Source organism: Anabrus simplex, chromosome 2 (assembly GCF_040414725.1).
Source record: "Anabrus simplex isolate iqAnaSimp1 chromosome 2, ASM4041472v1, whole genome shotgun sequence".
Taxonomy (NCBI): Eukaryota; Metazoa; Arthropoda; class Insecta; order Orthoptera; family Tettigoniidae; genus Anabrus; species Anabrus simplex.
This window is the reverse complement of record NC_090266.1, coordinates 378,867,438-378,880,333: the sequence shown is the minus strand read 5'-3', so window position 1 is coordinate 378,880,333 and position 12,896 is coordinate 378,867,438. Positions and strand designations below refer to the sequence as shown.

Sequence of the window (12,896 nt, the reverse complement as noted above, 5' to 3'; positions counted from 1 at the left end):
GTATCTCTAGGCCTAGGGTAGAGAAAGTGAAATCTGTCTGCAAACGAATAAGGTAGAAAGTCTCCAGGACGAGGAAATTAGAAGTACATGGATATGATTAGTGAGAAGTTTCGAACAGTAGACAGTAAGCAGGTTCAGGATATAGAAAGTGAATGGGTGGCATACAGGGATGCTGTAATAGAATCAGCAAGGGAATGCCTAGGAACAACTGTGTGTAAAGATGGGAAAAGGCGAACATCTTGGTGGAATGATGAAGTGAGAGCAGCCTGCAAACGTAAAAAGAAGGCTTATCAGAAATGGCTCCAAACAAGGGCCAAGGCAGACAGGGATTTGTACGTAGATGAAAGAAACAGAGCGAAACAAATAGTTGTTGAATCCAAAAAGAAGTCATGGGAAGATTTTGGTAATAACCTGGAAAGGCTAGGTCAAGCAGCAGGGAAATCTTTCTGGACAGTAATAAAGAATCTTAGGAATGGAGGGAAAAAGGAAATGAACAGTGTTTTGAGTAATTCAGGTGAACTCATAATAGATCCCAGGGAATCACTGGAGAGGTGGAGGGAATATTTTGAACATCTTCTCAATGTAAAAGGAAATCATCATGGTGGTGATGCAAACAGCCAAGCTCATGGGGAGGAGGAAAACGATGTTGGTGAAATTATGCTTGAGGAAGTGGAAAGGATAGTAAATAAACTCCATTTTCATAAGGCAGCAGGAATAGATGAAATTAGACCTGAAATGGTGAAGTACAGTGGGAAGGCAGGGATGAAATGGCTTCATAGAGTAGTAAAATTAGCGTGGAGTGTTGGTAAGGTACCTTCAGATTGGACAAAAGCAGTAATTTCACCTATCTATGAGCAAGGAAACAGGAAGGATTGCAACAACTATCGAGGTATCTCATTGATTAGTATACCAGGCAAAGTATTCACTGGCATCCTGGAAGGGAGAGTGCGATCAGTCGTTGAGAGGAAGTTCGATGAAAACCAGTGTGGTTTCAGACCACAGAGAGGCTGTCAGGATCAGATTTTCAGTATGCGGCAGGTAATTGAAAAATGCTACGAGAGGAATAGGCAGTTGTGTTTATGTTTCATAGATCTAGAGAAAGCATATGACAGGGTACCGAGGGAAAAGATGTTCGCCATACTGGGGGACTATGGAATTAAAGGTAGATTATTAAAATCAATCAAAGGCATTTATGTTGACAATTGGGCTTCAGTGAGAATTGATGGTAGAATGAGTTCTTGGTTCAGGGTACTTACACGAGTTAGACAAGGCTGTAATCTTTCACGTTTGCTGTTTGTAGTTTACATGGATCATCTGCTGAAAGGTATAAAGTGGCAGGGAGGGATTCAGTTAGGTGGAAATGTAGTAAGCAGTTTGGCCTATGCTGACGACTTGGTCTTAATGACGGACTGTGCCGAAAGCCTGCAGTCTAATATCTTGGAACTTGAAAATAGGTGCAATGAGTATGGTATGAAAATTAGCCTCTCGAAGACTAAATTGATGTCAGTAGGTAAGAAATTCAACAGAATCGAATGTCAGATTGGTGATATAAAGCTAGAACAGGTCGATAATTTCAAGTATTTAGGTTGTGTGTTCTCCCAGGATGGTAATATAGTAAGAGAGATTGAATCAAGGTGTAGTAAAGCAAATGCAGTGAGCTCGCAGTTGCGATCAGCAGTATTCTGTAAGAAGGAAGTCAGCTCCCAGACGAAACTATCTTTACATCAGTCTGTTTTCAGACCAACTTTGCTTTACGGGAGCGAAAGCTGGGTGGACTGAGGATATCTTATTCATAAGTTAGAAGTAACAGACATGAAAGTAGCGAGAATTATTGCTGGTACAAACAGGTGGGAACAATGGCAGGAGGGCACTCGGAATGAGGAGATAAAGGCTAATTTAGGAACGAACTCAATGGATGAAGCTGTACGCATAAACCGGCTTCGGTGGTGGGGTCATGTGAGGCGAATGGAGGAGGATAGGTTACCTAGGAGAATAACGGACTCTGTTATGGAGGGTAAGAGAAGTAGAGGGAGGCCAAGACGACGATGGTTAGACTCGGTTTCTAACGATTTAAAGATAAGAGGTATAGAAATAAATGAGGCCACAAGACTAGTTGCAAATCGAGGATTGTGGCGACGTTTAGTAAATTCTCAGAGGCTTGCAGACTGAACGCTGAAAGGCATAACAGTCTATAATGATAATGTATGTATGTATGTATTATCTCTCATCTTTTAATACTCTCATCGCATCTTCAGAAATGGTAGATAGCCTATATCTTTCTCTATACCCTTTACATACACGACGTAAAATGCACACACAAATGCTTACAATATAGTGATTATTTTAATCCACCTATTCAATATAAATTGGTTTTGTGTTGCTAGTTCATAATACTACAACAACGAATTTACAGGGACATGTTTTGCTTTATTTACAAGCATCTTCAGCCTACATAATTGTCATATTTGGATTGTTTTTACAAACAAAATTTTCTCTTGAGTATATATCCATGTTTAGTAATAATATGTAAAAAACATAGGAATTATGTACACATTAAAAGTATGACAATATGAATTACAATGTTGAATCGAAGTAACCCTTAATTCTAAAATACATTGACGTCCAAAACATAGTAACTACAATTTGAAAATTTGGCTAAAATTGTTTTCACAATGCTGTGGTTGATTGAATCAACTGTAATATGGCTTTAAATTTGAGTCATAAATATAAACTGAAGGTTAAAATATAGGAGCCATGTTTTCTAAAATCCATTGATTTCTGGAACACAGTAACTTCTGATATTGAGAATTGGGTTACTAATTGTGATCTCCAATGCAATTATTTAAAAACAACTATGATTTGACTCCATGTGTAATTTGAGTCGAAATGATATTCTAAAAATTAAAATCTTGGAACCGTTGGAGACCAGCTTCTAGAATTTTCGAGGCTTGCTGCAGTTTGGTGATTTGATCAGTGAAAGTATTAGAATAATTAGTTCTTGTCTATTGTGACTTGAATATCTATTGGTAGCAGATTGTATTAATGTAGTTGTAGTTAAAATGAGAGGGGCTTCTATCCAAATCTTGAGTAGCTGTTTATTTTCTTTCAAGGTATTAGAATGAGTGAAGCATCTGGAACAAATGGAAATTAACTTGAATACTGTTATGTGTTGTTGTGCTTGTAATGTGAGTTTGATGTTATATTTTTTCACTTACCCCTTTGACTGCTGCTACAAAGTCTTGTGGTCTTTCTTACGTTACTGTGACTAATGTCTGTTGTGGTTCTACTCCTTGTGTTGTACGTGTGGAGGGGCTGTTGTGAGGGGCAAGTAGGGGGTTGAGGGGGATAGATGTTAGGCGGGGCGTTTGTTATTGGCGTACTATGTGGTGGGGAGTTCTTATCTGTTGTCGAGGTGGGGGTAGGGGACGATCCTGCGGGCGGGACGTTAAGCTTTGGTGTGTTATTTAGAGGGGGATTCGTTGTCGAAATAGTTTCTGTTGTGAGTGTTTTTAGATTAAATATCGTAAATAATTAGCTTTTATCTAATTTGAAAGTTTGTAACAATGTTGGCAACTGTTCTATTAACGGGCTTTTTATTTCGGCTGCATCGTTCAAATTTTTTTCTTTATTAAAATATTGATATAAATAAATATACATGTTTTCAAACTCTGTCATTAGCTTCCCCTTTTCGATCCTTTTGATTATTGTAAGGTCTTTGTCTATTGAGGTATAATGATGGCCGGTTTCTTTCCTATGATTACTCATTGCGGAGTATTTATTATGCTTTAAAGCGTTAAAGTGTTCCATGTACCAGGTTAGGAAGCTGCGGCCAGTTTGGCCAACATATGAAGATTTACACTGTGTGCACGTTAGTCTATATATTCCGGAACTTCGAAATTTGTTATTGTAGGAATTTACTGTGTTATGATTAAAAAATACGTTTTTATTAGTGTTATGTGTTTTAAAGGCTACTTGCATACCCAGCTCAAATTAGCCACAAATCTCGCACCGGAAAAGACCAAAAAATCAAAATACGCCACCTTTACTTACACCAGTTCAACGATTTACCAAATATCAAACCCACTCAAAATGCGGGATATGCAAGTAGCCTTTAAAACACATAACACTAATAAAAACTTATTTTTTAATCATAACACAGTAAATTCCTACAATAACAAATTTCAAAGTTCCGGAATATATAGACTAACATGCACACAGTGTAAATCTTCATATGTTGGCCAAACTGGCCGCAGCTTCCTAACCTGGTACATGGAACACTTTAACGCTTTAAAGCATAATAAATACTCCGCAATGAGTAATCATAGGAAAGAAACCGGCCATCATTATACCTCAATAGACAAAGACCTTACAATAATCAAAAGGATCGAAAAGGGGAAGCTAATGACAGAGTTTGAAAACATGTATATTTATTTGGATCAATATTTTAATAAAGAAAAAAATTTGAACGATGCAGCCGAAATAAAAAGCCCGTTAATAGAACAGTTGCCAACATTGTTACAAACTTTCAAATCAGATAAAAGCAAATTCTTTACGATATTTAATCTAAAAACATTCACAACAGAAACTATTTCGACAACGAATCCCCCTCTAAATAACACACCAAAGCTTAACGTCCCGCCCGCAGGATCGTCCCCTACCCCCACCTTGACAACAGATAAGAACTCCCCACCACATGGTACGCCAATAACAAACGCCCCGCCTAACATCTATCCCCCTCAACCCCCTACTTGCCCCTCACAACAGCCCCTCCACACGTACAACACAAGGAGTAGAACCACAACAGACATTAGTCACAGTAACGTAAGAAAGACCACAAGACTTTGTAGCAGCAGTCAAAGGGGTAAGGGAAAAAATATAACATCAAACTCACATTACAAGCACAACAACACATAACAGTATTCAAGTTAATTTCCATTTGTTCCAGATGCTTCACTCATTCTAATACCTTGAAAGAAAATAAACAGCTACTCAAGATTTGGATAGAAGCCCCCCTCATTTTAACTACAACTACATTAATACAATCTGCTACCAATGGATATTCAAGTCACAATAGACAAGAACTAATTATTCTAATACTTTCACTGATCAAATCACCAAACTGCAGCAAGCCTCGAAAATTCTAGAAGCTGGTCTCCAACGGTTCCAAGATTTTAATTTTTAGAATATCATTTCGACTCAAATTACACATGGAGTCAAATCATAGTTGTTTTTAAATAATTGCATTGGAGATCACAATTAGTAACCTAATTCTCAATATTGGAAGTTACTGTGTTCCAGAAATCAATGGATTTTAGAAAACATAGCTCCTATATTTTAACCTTCAGTTTATATTTATGACTCAAATTTAAAGCCATATTACAGTTGATTCAATCAACCACAGCATTGTGAAAACAATTTTAGCCAAATTTTCAAATTGTAGTAACTATGTTTTGGACGTCAATGTATTTTAGAATTAAGGGTTACTTCGATTCAACATTGTAATTCATATTGTCATACTTTTAATGTGTACATAATTCTTATGTTTTTTACATATTATTACTAAACATGGATATATACTCAAGAGAAATTTTTTTTTGTAAAAACAATCCAAATATGACAATTATGTAGGCTGACGATGCTTGTAAATAAAGCAAAACATGTCCCTGTAAATTCGTTGTTGTAGTATTATGAACTAGCAACACAAAACCAATTTATATTGAATAGGTGGATTAAAATAATCACTATATTGTAAGCATTTATAGCAAATTTCAATACGGGTCTAATCATGAGATTAGTTACATGTAAAATGCAAACATGCCGGAAAAAACATATCAAGTGTTTATATATTCATGTTGGATACTTTTTATTTGTGTATTCAATAGTACATTTTCTCGCTTAACGCCTTATCTTTCCTTGTCCCCTGCAGAAACGCCTAACGAGGTTTTTCTGAATAAACTAACCTCCGAAATCAGTCATCCACTTTGCATCGTATCTTGAAGAGTATCACATTCTTGCTTAATTTCAGTACATAGTTCTAAAGTTAAGCGATCATTTACTTCAGACTTCATTTCTATCAAAATAACTACTGCTATCGGCCATGTTATTTACGCATATTATGAAAACATGTTCTCTTTCATTTAAAATTGTGCGGTTAGAACACCAGTCGACGAGTATTTCTAATCGACTCTGATATCGCCTTTGAGTTCAAATGTCGTCAAGAGAGCTCGCTAGTGCACATAGCGAAAAATCTATACCGAAGATGATCAATCACAATCAATATAATTGTTGGAGTGCATAAATATTGATAATGGAAAAAATTACTCAATCGCTCATAATAAAAGATGCATCAGTGATACGGTTCTCGCTATTACCAAAGGATAATACACAGTTTAATATAGGGATATTCAATGGGCAGAAAAAAGCTGTCATTATAATGGAGTTCTTGCTATATGCCGTACTCGCTATAGCGGATTTCTACTGTATAAGAATTTTAGGATATCTTTCTTATTGATATCTTTAAACAGTACGTGATAAATCATGTCTGGTTTTTTCACTGAATTCTACAGGCTAAAGTTAAGCGCTGTTTACATCTTTTGATTCCTGGTAAATTTTTCAAAACACGATGAAATGAATTCAAATTTCCTTAAATTTACATTAAATCTTGAACATTGATATATATAAAATATCTAATTACATAAAATCTGTACATGTTATAGCAAAACGGTTGGGGGTTTTCAAAATCAGCACATAGTTTTCCGTATGAACTACCTATTTTCACCAAAACTAGCAAATCATTGCAGGCTAGTGTAATCTATCTGTGTTACATAAAAGGTCTATTTATTATATGTAGTTAAACTCATTTATAAAAGTTGAACTTCTTCATACAGTTACTGTGATTTCCTTGAGACAGTATACACTCCCTGATCAAAAGAATCTGGGCATCCTTATGTAATGTGCAACTGAACCCCAGATGTCATAAGAGGCATGACAAGAAGTAACAGTAGAATTGGTTGGTCAGGGGAGATCAGTGACTTGAATGTAGGGTAGTCATCGGATGTCATCCGAGTAACAAATCCATCAGGGACATTTCAATGCTTCTAAAGGTGCCCAAGTTGCTTAAAGGTGATATGACTGTGAAGTGGAAATGTGAAGGAACAACTGCAGTGAAACCAAGACCACGCAGACCTCATTTAATGACGTACAGGAACTGTCCATCACTGCAAAGGGTTGTTGTAAAGAATTGCAAGAAATCAGTGGAGTTGTCTTAGGAAGTCCTCTTCATTTCTTCGATGGCAAGAGCTTTCTGTACTAAATGGTGTTCATTTCTTCTTCTGATGTGACCATACCAGCAGAGCTGTTTTTCCTCCATCTTGCCCTCGATAGGAACAACTTTGAAAGATCCTTGCACATGCTCACTGCGCACTTTGTCATGCAGAATAATTCCCACCAACCATCGCAACATCCACATCTCTGTGATATACATTCTCTGGTCATGCTTTATCTGCCTTGCCCAACATTTGGAGCCATACATGAGGGCAGACCGGACAGTGGTTTTGTACACATTGCCCTTTAATTTGACAGGTATCTACTTACAACACAGAACATGAGTAAGAGACTGCCATTTCATCCAACCAACAGTGATGCGGTGCTTTACATCTGCATCAATATTACCACCAGTTGTGATGATAAATATTTGAACTTGTCGGTCATCATCAGTGGTTCTCCAGCAAGGAAGACAGTGTTGTGTGGGACCGCTTGCCCACGCTGCGCACAGTTGAAGAACATATACTCTTCTTGTGACTTATTCTTAATCCATATGCCTCTAGTATTACTCGTCATCATTCCAAGACTGCCTGAACCTCCTGACATTACTCACCAATCAAAACAATATCGTCTGTGCAAAGTATTGTCCATGGCAGGTCTGTCATCAGCTGCTCCATCAGGTAGTTTATGACAATGTTGAACAGTGCTGGGCGTGACACCTGAAGTACACTGACATCAACATGGAAACTACCTGAAATACCTGCAGTGGTTTTCACTGTAGTAGATGGACATAGGTATATACTGTACCTTGGATCATCTTCACATACACCTCAGGAACTTTTTTATGTTGTAGTGCTGCCCAGAGAATATATCTAGCAACGCGATTGAAGGCTTTTTCCAGATTGATGAATACGATATGGAGGTCTTTACGTAGCTCACAGTGCTCCTCACAAGCACAATAATCGAGTGCAAAAAAATTATCAATAATAATAATGTTATTTGCTTTACGTCCCACTAACTACTTTGACGGTCTTCGGAAACGCCGAGGTGCCGGAATTTAGTCCCGCAGGAGTTCTTTTACGTGCCAGCAAATCTACCGACACGAGGCTGTCGTATTTGAGCACCTTCAAATACCACCGGACTGAGCCAGGATCGAACCTGCCAAGTTGGGGTTAGAAGGCCAGCGCCTTAACCGTCTGAACCACTCAGCCCGGCAAAAAAAAAAAAAAATTATCATCCCACAGATGTGTACACATACTACTTTTGTGTAATAGTCACCGTTAAAGAGATCTAGTCAAAGCCATCAAGATTTTCAATGTATAGATAATAAGCACATGAACATGTAGTAGAGAGAATGTATGGTAAACATGAAAAACAACCTATAGGAAGTGTAACATCCTCCATCCAAATGGTTATGCTACTAAACTTGCTATTATAAGAAATAAATACAATATATTAAGTAAATAATATTACATTAGTCTTGGGACTACTTTCAGCTACTTAGTGGCCTTCATCAGACAAAATAAGAATTAAGCAAATCATGTAATAACTAAAACATATGTATATAAGATAAAGACAATGTTGTAGAAATGATAACATTAAAACACATATAACAACAAAAATGATGGGTGTGACCTTTGTGACATAATGTGATGCTGTCTTTAAATTGAATTGGGCAAATCAAAGCGGATCTCAGGCAATGAAGTAAATCTGGAAATGATAGCCAGAATTAGGAATGAATAAACGAAACGGAAAATAAATTAAAAAGGAGAAAAATTATTTATGAGACTCACCTCTAGTGTGAAATATACATCTAATGTCTGATGTAGAACAAAACACTGACATGCTAGAGGAAGCAGGCAGGCCATGGAAACAAAGGAGTGGATAGGGAACAACAAAACACTGACATACTGGAGGAAGCAGGCAACGGAAACAAAGGAGTTGATAGGGAAAGGAGGGGAGGAGGAAAAAAGAAGGGAGAAGGAGAGAGGGGGTGTCTAAGGTGGGCCTGAAGGATGCGGAAACAAAGACTGCTGCTGAGAGGGGAATTTAAAGAGATTATAAAAGAAAGAATTATTTTTATCTGAGACATGATTGCTAAAAATAGGAATTAAGAGGTCAAATAAAATGTTTGATTTCTCTGAAATTTTATTAAGATTGATGTTAGGATTAAAAACTGTTCCAGACGGATAAAACAATTTTCCATCATATTGAGCAAGAGGCCTTTTTCTATAACTTTGAGAATTTTCATGTTTTGGTCAGTATTAATGAACTTATGATTAGTATCACACATATTGTGATGTCCCATGGCTGAAAATCTGTTATATTTCAGGGCGTTAACATGATCCAAGTATCTTGTGTGGAAACTCCTACCTGTTTGACGGACATAAGACGCATCACAATTATTGCAATTGAGTCTGTAAACACCTGACTTGGTGAACTTGTTGATATAATTAATAGAATTGGTATTGTGTAAAATATCTATGTTTCTGTTATAAGTTTTTTTTTTTGCTAGGGGCTTTACGTCGCACCGACACAGATAGGTCTTATGGCGACGATGGGATAGGAAAGGCCTAGGAGTTGGAAGGAAGCGGCCGTGGCCTTTATTAAGGTACAGCCCCAGCATTTGCCTGGTGTGAAAATGGGAAACCACGGAAAACCATTTTCAGGGCTGCCGATAGTGGGATTCGAACCTACTATCTCCCGGATGCAAGCTCACAGCCGCGCGCCTCTACACGCTCGGCCAACTCGCCCGGTGTTATAAGTTTTGAAGGCTATTTTGACGTCATGCTTTTTAAATATATTTGTAATTTGGTAGACTTCTGTTTATTACAAAACATGAAAGTAGATAAAAAAATGTTGAGAGATTTTTCTTTTGTTAAGGGTGGTTGAAGGTTGATGTTATTAATGATTTTCTCTATGAAGGACCTGTTGTAGCCATTAAATGTAGCTATATTGAAAATGGTGTTTAACTCGTTTTTAAGGTATTCTTTAGATAGCGGGATGCTAAAAGCACGGTGTACAATATTATGGTATGCTGCACATTTATGGGCACGTGGGTGTATGGAATCTTGATGGTTGTGTTAGTGGTTTGCGTTGGTTTTCTAAATATTTTGTAGCTCAGTGAACCAGGTTGTCTGATGATGGTTAGATCTAAATAATTGAGTTTCTTATTGTTCTTGATTTTAGTGTAAACTTGATATGTGGGTCAATGCGATTAAGATTGGATAGAGTGGTGATGGCGTCAGTTGCACTTTCATTCATGATCACAAGAGTGTCAGCCACATATCTTGTCCAAAATATAATATTACTAAAGATGTCGCTATTATTAATTTTGGTGCACTCTAAATGATCAAGATACATTTCAGCTAGGATGCCTGATGCCAGCGATCCCATAGCTAACTCATCTTGCTGATAAATGGTATCAAATGTGAAATAATTGTTACTCAAAAAATTTTTTAGAACAGATATAAAATCTTGAATTTCTAGTGGGCTCAGGCCACTGTTTTTATTTAAACTGATATGAATAATGGGGCAAGCTTTTGAAATTGGGATGCTTGGGTACATGTTAACAATATTGAATGAATGGAGAGAATAGTTGGATTGAATAGTAAAATGATTTAGTTTTTCAACCAATTCATTACTGTTCTTAATGGAATTCCTGGATATAAAATGGACATTTCTTTTGAGGAAATGTTGGACGAACTGTGAAATTTTATATAAAGGGCTGGATCTATGTTGATGCTTAAATTTTAATAAGGAATCTGTGTACAGTATATTCATCTGAAAATGTTGTTACATATTGATTTGTGTATAATTCTAATCCTGTCAGAATACAGAAAGGTGTAACCTTGTATGCCAGTTGTGTGATATAAAGGCAGGGTAAGGTGGGGTTTCCACCTATTATCCAGAAGGTTCGATCCCAGGTCGCCCAAGGATTCCATTTCTAGTCCAAACATTGGAATCAGGACTACTCAGCATCATGACATTACTTAGGAGCTGCCTTATGTGATCGACAGTTAACCCAATGCAGGAGGACAAGTTAAGGAATATGGCTGAGGACCATGATACTCCAAAACCTGCACACCATCTGGATTTTGGGAGATTTGTAACTGGCTGCAAAGTTCACAGGTTTAATTTAGCCGATAGTAATTATGAATAAATGGACAGCAGACCCTGTTATAAGTAAGAAAAATGAGGATAAACAAGGATAATAAAGAACTTAAACAGATGGAAATATGGCAAAGGTGTTGCAAACTGTAGTTTTTGGCAGTACTCTAACACATTAAATAAGAACATACCTGTGTTTTCTTCTGCAGCATGTCTTATGTGCTTTGCCACAGTGAAGGTAATGCAGGGTGTGGAAAGTAATCCACCCCCATCTTCAATCAAAGACAGAATCTGTGACAATTTCAGCTGACCAGGAAGAGATGTGCCAGGATTTACTGAGTGGTAAAGTCTCAATTCAAATGCAGGCAGTATAGGTACCAAGTCATCAAAAGATGCAATTGCTAATGAAGTATCAGCTAAAACATACACAGAACAAAATGAGCATTCCAAGCCAAAGAAGAACCTCCAATGAAAAAAAGAAGAAACAAGTTGCAAAGTAAAAAGACCATAAAAAAAAAACAATGATTTTGCCTTCTAGTACTGACAAATATCCTGAAGGAAAGAACATGAAAGAAGAAAAACTGAAGTAAATTTCAGGAAGTATCTTATAATAAATGGCCCTTTCTACATCCTTGAAATTCAAATTACAATGCAAAACAAATCAGAAGGCCACACAACAGTAGATCTCTTTTTTGCTATTGATTTAACACTGCACTAAACACATTGAAGGATTTTGGTAATGCAAGGATGGGAAAGGCCTAAGATAGGGAAGGAAATGGCTATGGACTTAATTAAGGTACAACAAACTCATAAGATACAAGGAATCATGATATCTTCAAGAAAGAAACAAATGTCAGCATTCCATCAAATTTAACTTTCAAGCTTTTCAGTCTGTCGAAAACACTAATTATAAAACATAGAACACAATAACATTCCTATAAAAACACATATACTAATACAGAGTGATATGTTTCATTCTACACGAACATCCTCAGATTCAATCAAATGATACCATATGGTGTGTGGCTTTTAAGTGCCAGGAGGGTCCGGCTTGCCAGGTGCAGGTCTTTTGATTTGATGCCCGTAGACGACCTGCACATCACGATGAGGATGAAATTATGATGAATACAACACATACACCCAGCCCCCAAGCCAGCAAAATTAACCAATGATGGTTAAAATTCCCAACCCTACCGGGAATCGAAACCAGGATCCCTGTGACCAAAGGCCAGCACGCTAACCATTAAGCCATGGGGCTGGACATTCTATCAAATCAAATCATTTTATGTGTAAACTTATACAACGTTGTTTATGTTGTGTAAACTTGTCAATGACTGTGAATTAGTGATGTTGTGAACCAGTGAGACAAATTTATGACTGTAATAGTATTCCAATGTCACCTCAGTGTCTTTCAGAGAGTTTTCTGTACTTAGCCTAAGCTGCTAAATGTCCGTTACCTACAGAGACTATGTTTGGACTTGGTTAGACCTCAAGAATTACGACATTTCAAGTATTTAAAGTCA

The 12,896-nt window shown here is 37.1% G+C and overlaps 1 protein-coding gene across 1 annotated transcript in view; it reads right to left on the bottom strand.

The window, feature by feature from the left end:
- Positions 1–12,896, bottom strand: part of Bruce (BIR repeat containing ubiquitin-conjugating enzyme) — a 1,406,664-nt gene that overhangs the window by 326,392 nt on the left and 1,067,376 nt on the right. Inside the window, exon 53 of the mRNA XM_068225988.1 lies at positions 11,565–11,789. Coding sequence (XP_068082089.1) covers positions 11,565–11,789 — 225 coding nt within the window. The remainder of the gene's footprint in view (positions 1–11,564; positions 11,790–12,896) is intronic.